Source organism: Manis javanica, chromosome 11 (genome assembly GCF_040802235.1).
Source record: "Manis javanica isolate MJ-LG chromosome 11, MJ_LKY, whole genome shotgun sequence".
NCBI lineage: Eukaryota > Metazoa > Chordata > Mammalia > Pholidota > Manidae > Manis > Manis javanica.
The window spans coordinates 69765982-69781836 of NC_133166.1; the positions used below are offsets into that span (position 1 = coordinate 69765982).

At 41.8% G+C, this 15855-nt stretch overlaps 1 protein-coding gene and 1 long non-coding RNA gene across 3 annotated transcripts in view; one reads left to right on the plus strand and one right to left on the minus strand.

Annotated features, from left to right (window-relative positions):
* The window catches only part of PYM1 (PYM homolog 1, exon junction complex associated factor), a 30033-nt gene that overhangs the window by 1271 nt on the left and 12907 nt on the right, over nt 1-15855 (plus strand). The window contains exon 1 of one of the 2 annotated variants that reach the window (XM_017658545.3): nt 1667-1883. The exons of the other annotated variant lie outside the window; for it this stretch is intronic. Within the exon in view, the coding sequence (XP_017514034.1) occupies nt 1733-1883 (151 nt within the window). The 5' untranslated portion in view covers nt 1667-1732. Of the gene's footprint in view, nt 1-1666; nt 1884-15855 lie in introns of those variants that run through there. 2 annotated transcript variants of the gene reach the window in all.
* LOC118970645 (uncharacterized) lies at nt 9-1431 on the minus strand. The gene is made up of 2 exons (XR_012122721.1): nt 1299-1431; nt 9-192 (listed from the first exon to the last, which is right to left on the minus strand). It is a non-coding gene; the product is annotated as an uncharacterized lncRNA (long non-coding RNA).

Genomic DNA, 15855 nt, shown 5'->3' on the forward strand with positions numbered 1-15855 from the left:
ACAAAGAGAAAGGAAAAAACAACAGCCTTGTTCTCTCCAGGCTCCTCCTTCCTCTTCTTCTTCTCAAGGTGGGGGGCCACATTTGGGGCCCAGGGCTGGGTCCCCAGCAGGTCTGCTTAGGCAGACAAGTGAGTTTCACTTCCTGTCAACCCCAGAGCTGAGGCAGGATGTCTAGGGGCACAGTTAGGGGACCTAGGGTTGGGAAGTCAACAGGGGACACTTTCAGGATTCCCTTTTGCAGAAGAGTCCATTGAGCAGTCCACTAGTACTAGTACAGTCAAGATCAGTGCATCTATCTAGTTTTTCAAAGCTTCATCCCACACTCTCAATTCTCATCATTAGTAACAAGCTTAAGGAAGGACAGGATGCTAGGCCTGGCAGGGCTGAAGCAGAATTTGTGAAAGAGCAGGGTCTAAAGATCATAGTGTTAGAACACTTGTAATAACTACATATCGAGTGAAAACCCATTCTTAAATGAGTCCTTTTGAGGCCTGAGTTGGGTATCTGGTGGAAGTCAGGAAGGTGGAGAATGGGAAGGAAAGCAAGCTGTGGAGAATTCTGAAGCTTCACAGGCTTTAGAAAGTTCCTAGTCGGCTACTGCTCCCAGTTTTTTATTTTTTAAGTGGGGCATGCAGCCTAGGTGTTGGAGGTGGTCACTAAGTTTCTCCTTCCTCCTCCCTGGTTTCAGCGGTATACCGCTGGACATTAACCTCAAGCAAAAATGAGGGATATAAAGGAAAGTAGAAGGGTTGATAAGAAGAAAGCAACAGCAACATTGGGGTGGCGAAGGGCAGGGCCGACACCTGAAGACAGGAACGTGCGGCCGGCGCCGCCCAAGCTGTAGGGGAAACAAGTCTAGCAGGACTTAGCTCGAAGGAACAAGAGCTGCCGAAAAGAGCGGGGGAGGGAGAACATATGGGTTCGTGCAAAGAATAAGGAGGCACTGCGTAGGGCAGGAATGCAGAGAGTGAGCGCACAGATAACTGGCGAATTGCCCCGCGCCGCTCTCCAGCGCCCAGAGAGGCTCGGACGAGGTTAACTGGAATACTAACCGGTCCCTCCCATAAGTCTTCACCCTGCCCTCTGACCCTGCGGGCCCAGTCCGAGGAGACTCCCGGGGTCGAAGGCCAGAGCAGAGTTGGGCCGTTGTCGCTGCGCGGGCGAATCCCCTGGGCCGCCCCAGGGGCAGGGCCAGGCCAGGGTGCCCCGCCCATCCCAGCCCGCCGCCTCCTCGGCCGTTGAAGCCGCCGGCAGCCCTGAGGCTGCGGGGACAGGTGACGACCGGCAGCTACCCCCACCTTGCACGCCTCTCCCGTGGGTCTCTGTCCAGAGGGTTGTGCTGGTAGGCTGAAGCCTGCGATTTCGGCCTCCGCACCTTCTAAGAGAGGATTAACTGGGGTCTTCTGTTCGCCTCCAACATCACTGGTGCGCCCCAGTGAGTTCCCGGAGTTTGCCTGCCGTGGCCCATGTCTGCAAGCCGCTCTAGGAGCTGGGTGCGGCCAGGGCCTGAAATCCTTCCCACTTGTCAGCCCCCCTTTCCCTCGCAGATCCTGGGCGGACGCCGAGTGTGAGGAGGGGCTGTGCCTCAGAACTCTCGGAGCCCAGAGGACTGCTTTACACGCAGCAGGTGCTCACTAATGGTATCAGTGGCAGTAAAGGAACCCACGGCTTTGCGTTTATTAGTCTTCGGCTTCTATTCCCTTCACCCTCCTCCTCCACCTCCGTCCATAAAATGCTGTACTCTCCCTTTAAGACCAAAATGGTGGCAGGCTACGAGTGGGGCTCCACTTCCGGTGGGGAGGGGGCGGGACCCCAAGCCCTCACGCCGGAAGTGGTTTGCGTTTTCAAGATGGCGACTCCCTATGTAACTGACGAGACCGGCGGTGAGTGCGGGAGGCGCGAAGCCGCTTCTCCCCGGGCTCTCGGGGCAGGGATTCGGACGTGGAAAGGGATCTGTGCTCCGCCCATCCCGGGGCCCCTCCCTTGCCCCGCCCTCCGGACCGCCTTCCCCATTCATTCTCCCCGACAGGGCGTTACCTGCGCCCCCTTCTGGTCTCGTGTTTGGGGGGGGGTCTCTGCTTCCGGTCACCCATACCCTGGGGTCCTTTATTGCTGGTCCCTGCTCCAGGACCCAAATGGGTCCTTAGATTTTTCTTCAGCAGTTGGAACTCCTCTATCTCTTTTGGGTTCTCCAGCCTTAGGGCATCCTGCACTCTCAGTTCCCTCCAATTCCTGCCCTTCCCCTCCCCCATCTCAGCCATACCTGCCTTCTGCTCTACCGTACCCCCATTTTAACTCTTTATCAAGGTTATATCTTGTGAAGACCTCTTCATTGCTACATAGTGGTTTTCCACTTTATCTCTCATTTTCATTGTTGGGTCACTGAGGTCCAGAGGTGTAAAGGGAAGAGGAACCTAATGTAACTTACAACGAGTTTTCCCCAATGGCACCACCCTTTGTACCATCTCTGATGATAGAGATAGGAATTGAAGGATCTAAGGTGGAAGAACGCAAACGGGAAAGTGTCTAGTGGCCTCTCAAGCCTCTGGCAACTTGATAGAACCTATTATTCTTCTGACTACAGAGAAATTTCCAGCCTGGCTGATTGAGATTCTGGAGTGTCTGCTGTGTGTGTATGTGAGGTTTATGTGTTGAAAACTGAGAATATTCCGTTTTGGTTGTGTCCCATCCTAATTTCCTTAACTTTAGAAAAATTTGCCTAGTGATATTTATCCAGCGTTGATCAGATAAGTATATGTGAAAGCAGTTTATAAAATGCTGTGCAAGGCAATGTGTTACTTTTCTTGTAGCCCTCATTGTGTATGTGTATCTTCTGTAGAAGTGACACTTTGTGTGCTGTGGTACAGATGGTCTGTTTTAAAATGTGCCTTTTATGCTTTTTGCTTTGCTGCTTTCTATGTTCCACCTCTGCCCACCTCTCCTGTGGTATCTAATGACAACCTAAGTCTCTGCTACTTCTCCCCAGTCTCATATTTCAAAGTGGTACAATCTCTCTTGCTGGCTACTCAGTAGATCTGTCTTCTACTAGCTCCTTTTAATGTGTGCTTTGAAAACATTACTCATTGTACACATACTTCTCTTAATTGTTTTCTTTAAACTGATTAAATTAAAATCCAGATACTATAGCTCACCCTATCCTCCCACCAAGAGGTATCTTCTGTTGTCTGTGACTATGTGGAAGAGGAAAAGGAATCATATTGCTTTTATTGCCTTCCTTTATTACTTCCTTATCATTGACATACAGTGTCCCTCTAATCCTTGGGGAAGGTATTGCCATGCAATTACAGCATTTTCTCTAAAACCTCAGGACTGTCATCTACTGCCCACAAGGATGCAGACCTATTGAATAACATTTTTGTTCCCACTGTTTCTTGCTCTCATTCTTAGTGTCTCCAACACCTTTGGAATACTCTGATATTATGGTTTCTTGGCATGAGACCACATAGCTTTGTATTTTCACACCAGCTTTTCATCAGAATCACTACAACCTGGACTCACCTATGATACTGCTTCTTCTGGTGCTCCCCATCAATTACTTTCGCCTCCTTACCAGCCACCTTTGTCACTGCTTCACACCCACAGAATCAGCTTTTTGCCTTTCTTAGGTTCTCTGGTTCTTGACCTTCCCCATTTTATTGAGTCTACCAGTACCTTCATGACTTCCTTTGACGTTGCCTTGCCAGACTTCTGTGACTAGCCACTTTGATACTATCCTCATTGTGTTTTTCATTCATTTGGATTTTCTGTACTAAGGAAGCATTTCTGTTATCTTGAATCATGCCCATCAACGGTTTTCTTGGCTTCTGCTTTGGGGCCACAACACATGGCTAGAGAAAAAGCACAGAAGCCAGTATGTACAGTATAATGAAACTTAATGTTAATTTACACCATGATCATGGCATCTCTCCAACTCTCTTCTTGGTTTGTTTACATGCTACCATGGCTATTTCCCCAACCTTTTCCAGCTCTCTGTGACCCTCCCTTTTAATTCTCCCTTTTGTGGAAGATGACCTCACTTTTTATTTCACTGGAAAAATCAAGGCCTTTCATTTTTCTTTCTTGGTTCTTGACTATTAGGTCTACACCTACTGTTTTCACTTCCTCACTGCTTATTTGTTCCTTAACTCTTTACAATATTTATTTTTATCACCAGCTTTTCTGTAATTGCCAATTTTTTTAGTAATTGTTTGGTAAATAGCTTTCGTCCTGGGATTTATACTGTCACAGCTCAAATCCAGTCTGACCAAAATATGAGTTTTTCATTCCTTATTTCTGTTAAAGGCATTAAAGGCACCTTTGTCCTGGTCAACCCAAGATCAATTTTTTGCATTATTTCTTACTCTTTTTAAAACTTTTAATATATTTTATTTTTTAGAACAGTTTTAGATGTAAAATTGAGAAGATGGTACAGACGATTCCCATGCCGTTTTTACTCAGTTTCCCCTAGTATTGATAGCTCACATTTGTATGGTGCTGTTAGTACAGTTAATGAACTGATGTCATTATAGTTTTATTAACTAGAGTCAGTGCATTATTCAGATTTCCATAGTTCTTAACCTAATTTTTCTGTTCCAGGACCCCAACCAGGATACCACATTACATTTAGTTCTCATGTCTCTTTTAGTTCCTATTGGCTGTGACAGTTCTCAAACTTTCCTTGTTTTTTTGATAAGCTTGACAATTTTTTTTGGTATCATTAAGTTTACTAGGCTCCCCCCTTCACCAAGTCCCCCCAGTATACCCCTTCACAGTCACTGTCCATCAGCGTAGTAAGATGCTGTAAAATCACTACTTGTCTTCTCTGTGTTGCACAGCCCTCCCCGTGCTCCCCCCCACACTATACATGCTAATCGTAATACCCCCTTTCTTTTTCCCCACCCTTATCCTTCCCTTCTCACCCATCCTCCCCAATCCCTTTCCCTTTGGTAACTGTTAGTCCTTTCTTGAGTTCTGTAATTCTCCTGCTGTTTTGTTCCTTCAGTTTTCCTTTGTTCTTATACTCCACATATGAGTGAAATCATTTGGTACTTGTCTTTCTCTGCCTGGTTTATTTCACTGAGTATAATACCCTCTAGCTCCATTCATGTTGTTGCAAATGGTAGGATCTGTTTTTCTCTTATGGCTGAGTAATATTCCATTGTGTTTATGTACCACATCTTCTTTATCCATTCATCTACTGATGGTCATTTAGGTTGCTTCCATATCTTGGCTATTGTAAATAGTGCAGCAGTAAACATAGGGGTGCATCTGTCTTTTTCAAACTGGAGTGCTGCATTCTTAGGGTAAATTCCTAGAAGTGGAATTTCTGGGTCAAATGGTATTTCTATTTTGAGCATTTTGAGGAAATTCCATACTGCTTTCCACAATGGTTGAACTAGTTTACATTCCCACCATTAGTGTAGGAGGGTTCCCCTTTCTCCACAACCTCGCCAACATTTGTTGTTGTTTGTCTTTTGGATGGTGGCGATCCTTACTGGTGTGAGGTGATATCTCATTGTGGTTTTAATTTGCATTTCTCTGATGACAAGTGATGTGGAGCATCTTTTCATGTGTCTGTTGGCCATCTGAATTTCTTCTTTAGAGAACTGTCTATTCAGCTCATCTGCCCATTTTTTAATTGGATTATTTGCTTTTTGTTTGTTGAGGTGTGTGAGCTCTATATATTTTGGATGTCAGTCCTTTATCAGATCTGTCATTTATGAATATAATCTTCCATACTGTAGGATACCTTTTTGTTCTATTGATGGTGTGCTTTGCTGTACAGAAGCTTTTTAGCTTGATATAGTCCCACTTGTTCATTTTTGCTTTTGTTTCCCTTGCCCGGGGAGATATGTTCATGAAGAAGTCACTCATGTTTATGTCCATGAGATTTTTGCCTATGTTTTTTTCTAAGAATTTTACGGTTTCATGACTTACATTCAGGTCTTTGATCCATTTCGAATTGATTTTTGTGTATGGGGTTAGACAGTGATCCAGTTTCATTCTCTTACATGTAGCTGTCCAGTTTTGCCCGTACCATCTGTTGAAGAGACTGTCATGGCTCCTTTATCATATATTAATTGGCCATATATGTTTGGGTTAATGTTTGGAGTCTCTGTTCTGTTCCACTGGTCTCTGGCTCTGTTCTTGTGCCATACCAAATTGTCTTGATTACTGTGGCTTTGTAGTAGAGCTTGAAGTTGGGGAGCGAGATCCCCCCCACTTTATTCTTCCTTCTCAGGATTGCTTTGACTATTCAGGGTCTTTGGTTTTTGAACTATTTGTTCCAGTTCATTGAAGAATGCTGTTGGTAATTTGATAGGGATTGCATTGAATCTGTATATTGCTTTGGGTAGGTTGGCCATTTTGACATTAATTCTTCCTAGCCAGGAGCATGGGATGAGTTCCCATTTGTTAGTGTCCTCTTTAATTTCTCTTAAGAGTGTCTTGTAGTTTTCAGGGTTTAGGTCTTTCACTTCCTTGGATAACCTTGACAATTTTGACAAGAACTGGTCAGATATTTGGTAGGATGCCTATGTATTGGAATTTCTTTGATGTTTTTCTGATTATTAGACTGGGGTTATGTGTTTTTTAGGGGGCAACCATAGAAGTAAAGTGACATTTTCATCAGATCTTACCAAGAGTACATAGTATCACAATGACTTTTTACTATTGATACTGACCATGATTGCCCAGCTGAGGTGATGTTTGTAAGGTTTCTCCACTGTAAAGTTATTCTTTTTCCCCTCTTCTTTCCATACTGTACACTTTAGAAGAAAATCGCTATTCTCAGCCCACACTTAGACAGTGGGGAGTTATGCTCCCTTACTTAAGGATGGAATGTTTACATACATTATTTGTTATTTTTCTGCACAAGAAATTTCTCTCTTATCCTCTATTTGTTTATTCAGTTATTTATTTATATCAGTATGGACTTTGGGTTTTAATCAATACTATTTTATTTTATTGCTCAAATGGTCCAGCTTTGGACATTGGGAGCTCTTGTAGTTGGCCCACTATCCCTTTGACACACTCCTATCAGTGTAGGCTTTTGTTTTTGTTTTCATTTTCGTTTTTTAGCTCTTCCTTTTTTCTGGTGTTAGAAGATGCTCCAGGCTCTTGTGTATTCCCTCTCCCAGTCCTAAAATCAGTCATTTCTCCAAAGAGCCTTTTTACTGGAGAACAGTGTAGGAAACCAGGATCAGAGCACTGTTTTTGTTGCTTTTTGCACCAGCTTTTATTATTCCTCCCCACCACCACATACTCGCACCTCTTGTCAGAATACCATTCTCTTCCTATTACTCATTACCCTAACCTGTCTGCAATACTTGTTAGTTGTACAGCCTTGGAAATTTTAAGCCTTGGGAATCTAAACATTAGTTTTCTCATCAGTGATATAGGATTATTGTGAGAATTCAAATTTCAGTTAAGTAATGTACATGTCTTGGCAGACAGTGCCCAGCAAATTGTTCCATAATTTTTACTGTTATTTGAGGATTACTGTATGGATTACAAGAGATTGTATATGTAAAGTATCAAGCCCAGTTCTTGGATCATTCTAAGTGCCCAATAAAAATTCTAGTTTCAAGGGGAGAAGCCAAGATGGTGGTGTGAGTAGAGCAGCGGAAATCTCCTCCCAAAACCATATATATTTTTGAAAATACAACAAATACAACTAATCCTAAAACAGAGACCAAAAGATACAGTACAACAGCCAGGCTACATCTACAGCTGCGAAAACTCAGCGCCTCATGAAGGGGGCAAGATACAAGCCGCGGCCCAGTGGGACACAAGCGCCCCCCCAACCCCAGCCCACTGGTGGGAGGAGAGGAGTTGGAGCCGGGAGGGGGTGGGAGCCCAGGACTGCTAAATACACAACTCCTAGTCATCTGCACTGGGAGCGCAGACACACATTGTGTGGTGTGCTGGATATTAGGGAAACGGAACAGTAATATCTGTGAGTGGGTCCCTGCAGCTAGTGCCCCTGGGACAAAAGAAAAGCGAGTGCTTTTTGAAAGTCTTAAAGGGACAGGGGCCTCACAACTGGACGGCAGCGTCCTGGCACACTCAGCCCAGCAGCTGGGAATCAAGGGGAACTCCAGGCACCCCAACCCCCTGGGCTGCAGCGCAGCTCTGAAGCCCCTCATGGCGATAAACAGCCTCCTGTCCATTCCCCCTCTGGCACGGCCCTGCCATAGCAAGGGAGCAGCCGCAGGAGCAGCTGCACCCACAGCAACCGCCCAGAGCCTCCTCTGCAGCCACCCAGGCCAGATTTACAGGCCCTGCCAGCGTGCACGGCATCCCAGCACAGACAGAGGAAGCTGGGACAGGATGCGAAAGGTCGCTGTTCTCACAGGAGAGCACACCCGGTGGGCCTGCCTCTCCCCATGGGGCTGTGGGCTGCCCCAATGACTGCCCCGCCTGCAGAGGCTCAGGAAATAAAACCAGAAGCTGCTCCCCATGTGTGGGATGTTCTCCTAGCAGACACACGCGCCACCTGCCTATGACTACTTCTATTGCCATGAAAAGGCAGAAGAATTTGATCCAGTCCAGACTTACCCAGACAACCCCTGAGAGGGAACTTGGGGAGATAGATTTAACCAATCTTCCTGAAAAATAATTCAAAATAAAGGTCATAACCATGCTGATGGACCTGCAGAGAAATATGCAAGAGCTAAAGGATTAAGTTAGGAGGGAGAATACAGAAATAAAACAATCTCTGGAAGGACTTAAGAGCAGACTGGATCAGGTGCAGGAGGCTGCTAATGGAATAGAAATCAGAGAACAATAACAGAGAAGCTGAGGCAGAGAGAGAGAGAGAAAAGGATCTCCAGGAATGAAAGAATATTAAGAGAACTGTGTGACCAATCCAAACAGAACAATATTCACATTATAGGGGTACCAGAAGAAGAAGAGAGAAAAAGGGATAGAAAGTGTCTTTGAAGAAATAATTGCTAAAAACTTCCCAAACTGGGGGATGAAATAGTCTCTCAAACCATGGAAGCCCACAGAACTCCCTACACAAGGGACCCAAGGAAGACAACACCAAGACAAATAATAATCAAAATGGCAAAGATCAAGGACAAGGACAGAGTATTAAAGGCAGCCAAAGAGAGAAAAAAGGTCACCTATGAAGGAAAACCCATCAGGCTATCATCAGACTTCTCAACAGAAACCTTACAGGCCAGAGAGAACGGCATGATATATTTAATGCAATGAAACAGAAGGGCCTAGAACCAAGAATACTGTATCCAGGATGATTATCATTTAAATATGAAGGAGGAATTAAACAATTCCCAGACAAGCAAAAGTTGAGGGAACTTGCCTCCCACAAACGACCTCTATAGGATATTTTAAAGAGATGCTCTAGATTGAAGCACTCCTAAGACTAAATAGATGTTACCAGAGAAAATAAAATCACAGCAAAGAAAGCAGACCAACCAAATACTTACTAAGGTCAAAAAATAAAATCAACTAAAGCAGTCAAAGGAAACACAAGAGTACAGAATAAAACACTTAACATATAAAGAATGGAGGAGGAGGAACAAGAAGGGAGGGAAATAAAGAATCATCAGACTGTGTTAATAATAGCTTAATAAGCGAGTTAAGTCAGGTAGTAAAGAAGCTACCCTTGAACCTTTGGTAACCACGAATCTAAAGTCTGCAGTGGCAATAAGTACATATCTTTCAATAATCACCCTAAATGTAAACAGACTGAACACACCAATCAAAACACACAGAGAAAAAGAATGGATAAAAAAGCAAGACCCATCTCTGTGCTGCTTCCAAGAGACGCACCTCAAACCCAAAGACATACACGGACTAAAAGTCAAGGGATGGAAAAAGGTATTTCATGCAAACAATAGGGAGAAAAAAGCAGGTGTTGCAGTACTAGTATCACACAAAATAGACTTCAAAACAAAGAAAGTAACGAGATAAAGAAGGACATTACATAATGATAAAGGGCTCAGTCCAACAAGAGGATATAACCATTATAAATATATATGCACCCAACACAGGAGCACCAGCATAGGTGAAACAAATACTAACAGAACTAAAGGAGGAAATAGAATGCAATGCATTCATTTTAGGGGACTTCAACACACCACTCACTCCAAAGGTCAGATCCACCAGACAGAAAATAAGTAAGGACACAGAGGCACTGAACAACACACTAGAACAGATGGACCTAATAGATGTCATAGAACTTTACACCCAATGCCACAGGATACACATTCTTCTCAAGTGTGCATGGAACATTCTCCAGAATAGACCACATACCAGGCCACAAAAAGAGCCTCAGTAAATTCAAGAACATTGAAATTCTACCAGCCAACTTCTCAGACCACAAAGGCATAAAACTAGAAATAAATTGTACAAAGAAAGCAAAAGGCTCACAAACACATGGAGGCTTAAAGACATGCTCCTAAATAATCAATGGATCAATGACCAAATTAAAATAGAGATCAAGCAATATATGGAAATCAATGACAACAGCAGCACAAACCCCCAACTTCTGTGGGATGCAGCGAAGGCAGTTCTAAGAAGAAAGTATATAGCAATCCAGGCATATTTAAAGAAGGAAGAACACTCCCAAATGAATAGTCGAAAGTCACAATTATTGAAATTGGAAAAAGAAGAACAAATGAGGCCCAAAGTCAGCAGAAGGAGGGACATAATAAAAATCAGAGAAGAAATAAATAAAATTGAGAAGAGTAAAACAATAGAAAAAAATCAATGAAACCAAGAGCTGGTTCTTTGAGAAAATAAACAAAATAGATAAGCCTCTAGCCAGAGTAATTAAGAGAAAAAGAGAATCTACACACATCAACAGAATCAGAAATAAGAAAGGAAAAATCATGATGGACCCCTCAGAAATATGAAGAATTATTAGAGAATACTGTGAGAATCTATATGCTAACAAGCTGGAAAACCTAGAAGAAATGGACAACTTCCTAGAAAAATACAACCTTCCAAGACTGATCAAGGAAGAAACAGAAAATCTAAACAGACCAATTAACAGAAACGAAATTGAATTGGTAATCAGGAAACTACCCAAGAGCAAAACCCCTGGGCCAGATGGATTTACTGTGGAATTTTATCAGACATACAGAGAAGACATAATACCCATTCTCCTTAAAGTTTTCCAAAAAATAGAAGAGGGAGGAATACTTCCAAACTCATCCTATGAAGCCAACATTAGCCTAATACCAAAACCAGGCAAAGACCCCACCAAAAAAGAAAATTACAGACCAATATCCCTGATGAACATAGATGCAAAAATACTCAAGAAAATATTAGCGAACCGAATTAAAAAATACATCAAGATCTTTTCATTTGAGAGACACAGTCTTGCCAGATCCTAAACTAAAGTGTAGTTACATACACCTTTACCAAGTGGGATTCATCTCAGGGATGCAAGGATGGTACAACATTAAAAAATCCATGAACATCATCCACCACGTCAACAAAAAGGACAAAAATGACATGATCATCTCCATAGATGCTGAAAAAGCATTCAACAAAATTCAACATCCATTCATGATAAAAACTCTCAACAAAATGGGTATAGAGGGCAAGTACCTCAAAAGAATAATGGCCATATATGATAAACCCACAGCGAACATCATACTAAACAGCGAGAATCTGAAAGCTTTCTCTCTAAGATCGGGAACAAGACAGGGATGCCCACTCTCCCCACTGTTATTCAACATAGTACTGGAGGTCCTAGCCATGGCAATCAGACAAAACAAAAAAATACAAGGAATCCAGATTGGTAAAGAAGTCAAACTATCACTGTTTGTAGATGACATGATATTGTACATAAAAAACCCTAAAGACTCTACTCCAAAACTATTAGAACTAATATCTGAATTCAGCAAAGTTGCAGGATACAAATTAATGCACAGAAATCTGTTGCTTTTCTATACACTCATGATGAATTAGCAGAAAGAGAAATCAGGAAAACAATTCGATTCACAATAGCATCAAAAAGAATAAAATACCTAAGAATAAACCTAACCAAGGAAGTGAAAGACCTATACCCTGAAAACTATAAGACACTCTTAAGAGAAATTAAAGAGGACACTAACAAATGGAAAATCATCCCATGCTCTTTGCTAGGAAGAATCAATATTGTCAAAATGGCCATGCTGCCTAAAGCAATCTACAGATTCAGTGCAATGCCTGTCAAATACCAACAGCATTCTTCAACAAACTGGAACAAATAGTTCTAAAATTCGTATGAAACCACCAGAGACCCTGAATAGCCAAAGCAATCCTGAGAATGAAAAGTAAAGGGGGCATCTCGCTTCCTAACTTCAAGCTCTACTGCAAAGCCACAGTAATCAAGACAATTTGGTTCTGGCACAAGAACAGAGCCACAGACCAGTGGAACAGAATAGAGAGTCCAGATATTAACACAAACATATGGAGCCATGGACATCCAGTGGGGAAATGACAGCCTCTTTAACAGCTGGTGTTGGCAAAACTGGACAGCTACATGTAAGAGAATGAAACTAGATCATTGTCTAACCCCATACACAAAAGTAAATTTGAAATGGATCAAAGACCTAAGTGTAAGTCTTGAAACCATAAAACTCTTAGAAAAAAACAAGAGACAAAAATCTCTTGGACACAAACACGAGCGATTTCTTCATGAACTTATCTTCCTTGGGAAGGGAAACAAAAAACTGAGCAAGTGGGACTATATCAAGCTGAAAAGCTTCTGTGCCGCAATGGACACTGTCAATAGGACAAAAAGGCATCCTACAGTATGGGAGAATATATTCACAAATGACATATCTGATAAGGAGTTGATATCCAAAATATACAAAGAGCTCACGTACCTCAACAAACAAAAAGCAAATACTTCAATTAAAAAATGGGCAGAGGATCTGAACAGACACTTCTCCAAAGAAGGAATTCAGATGACCAACAGACACATGAAAAGGTGCTCCACATCACTAATCATCAGAGAAATGCAAGTTAAAACCGCAATGAGATATCACTTCACACCAGTTAGGATGGCCACCATCCAAAAGACAAACAACAGCAAATGTTGGCGAGGATGTGGAAGAAGGGGAACCCTCCTACACTGCTGGTGGGAATGTAAATTAGTTCAGCCATTGTAGAAAGCAGTATGGAGGTTCCTCAAAAAACAAACTAGAAATACCATTTGACCCAGGAATTCCACTCCTAGGAATTTACCCTAAGAATGCAGCAGCCCACTTTGGAAAAGACATGCACTCCTATGTTTATCACAGCACTATTTACAATGGCCAAGAAATGGATGCAACCTAAGTGTCCATCAGTAGATGAAAGTAGATGAATGGATAAAGAAGATGTGGTATATATACACAATGGAATATTATTCAGCTATAAGAAGAAAACAAATCCTACCATTTGCAGCAACATGGTTGGAGCTAGAGGGTATTATGCTCAGTGAAATAAGCCAGGCAGAGAAAGACAAGTACCAAATGATTTCACTCATATGTGGGGTATAAGAACAAAGAAAAAACTGAAGGAACAAAACAGCATCAGACTCACAGAACCCAAGAATGGACTAACAGTTACCAAAGGGAAAGGGACTGGGGAGGATGGGTGGGAAGGGAGGGACAAGGCGGGGGGGAAAGAAAGGAGTTGGGAGGAGGGTCTGGGGAGGGCTGTGTAACACAGAAGACAAGCAGTGATTCTATAGCATCTTACTACGCTGATGGACAGTGACTGTAATGGGGTTTGTGGAGGGGACTTGGTGATGGGGGGAGTCGTTCTACCTTCAGTCTCTTTCTTTTCATTTGAGAGACACAGTCTTGCCAGATCCTTAACTAATGTGTAGTTACATAATTCTTGTTCAGTGTAATTCTTCCACCCAGAGTCCACTGTTCAATTTGACATATATCCTTCTGATCTTTATTTTTTCTGTATTTTTTAAATACATTCTGAATCAGGTGGTAAGTACATTTTTATATCTTGCCTTTTCATTTATCTAAGAATAAATAAGTATGACATAAATAGTTTTTCCTTGCTATTTAAAACTTTGTAAACATCTTTTAAAATACTGGCAGAGTGTCTTAGTGCTTGAGCATGCACCCTCACTTACCTTCCTTCTGTTACTGGACTTTTAGATATTTAAAGAATTTTTATTAATGAAATTCTCAGTATTTTTGTGCATAAATTTTTGCCCGCAGTCAGGGTAATTTTCTTAGGATAGAGTTCCCAGAAACAAAATTCTTGGATGTAGTATACAAATACAAAGAATTATTTGTTTTTTTATTAATAATAAAATTGATTTGATATTGATTGTGGAAAACTTGGAAAATGTTTTCATAAGTAGTATAAAATATAAGTCACATACATGTTTGGTAATTCCAGAACCCAAGCATAACTACAGTTACATTTCCTTTTAGTTTTTCTTTCTTTGTACATACATATTTAATGCAGATCTTACTAAATGGGTGTATTTCCCAAAATGTGATCCTTAGAACACTTAGTAAGTATTCCTGTGAGATGTACTACAAAATAAATATGTAAAAATAAGTTTCCTGAGGTCAAATAAATGTGGGAAGCAGTGTAAACCATAGTCTCATTTTGGATATTCACACGAATAACTCATATTTAAATCTTGCTGATAAAAACAAAATACTGTTTTCTGTGTTTAACCCAGAGTTTCCCAAATTTAATTTTTTTTGGAGGGTAACTTGTTAATTATCTTACGGAAGTAGGGTTTGAATAATAAAGCTTCAGGAAATGCTGCTAAGTGATACGATTGTCTTATATTCTCTTGCTATTTTAGGCAAATTGCTTTTTAAAGGGTTTTACCAACAACAATACAAGAATACGCTGGTTTTATCACTTCTTTGCACTGTATTCTCATCTCATCTTTAGAAGCTCTACTGCTTTGACATAAAAATTATGTTTTGTCCTAATTTATATTTCCTTTGATTATTACTGAAGTTGAACTTTAGAAATATTTTTTCATTTGTAATACAACACACAGAAGTAGTGTGAAAAGCACAGCTTTCAAACCCAGAGTGTGGGCTCAGACTGCTGCGGTTTGCTGACTGTGTAGCTTTGGGCAAGTTATTCAATTTCTCATCATATGAAAAACTGGAATAATGGCTCACAGAGTTGTGAAAATGAAGAGCACTACCCTTGACATGAAGCAAGCACCCAGTAAAGGGTAACTGCTGTTAACATTTTCAGAATTGACAGATTTACTCAGAGACCATTTGCTCTTACATCCAAGATGTACCCTCTACTGCAAGCAAAATCCACTTCTCAATATAGTGTCATCACATCCTATGTCTCTACCTGTACCCCAGACGAGACTGGGCTGGATAACATGTTGTCGGAACAGCAGTGTGCTGATGGGTAAGCTCTACATCAGAACTGGTTCAGGTTGCAGCTCCATGCTGCCTTTGACCTTTTTTTTTTTTATTGATATACAATCGTATATTAGTTTCACCTATACAACACAGTGGTTCAACAGTTACCCATATTATTAAATCTTTACCCCCACTAGTATAGCTATTATCCTAGGAAGATGTTACAGAATCACTGACTATGTTCTCCATGCTGTACTTCCATCCCCATGACCAGCCTACGTTATTGTTGAGAATTTTTGTGCCCCTTTATCCCACTCACCCTCCATACCCATCCACCCCAGCCCCTCCCTCAGAGTAACCACCAGTCCCTTCTCAGTGTCTGTGAGTCTACTGCTATTTTGTTCCTTCTGTTTTGCTTGGTAGTATTCCACAAATAAGTGAAGTCATATGGTATTTGTCTTTCTTCACCCGGCTTATTTCACTGAGCATAATACCCTCTAGGTCCATCCATGTTACAAATGGCAGGATT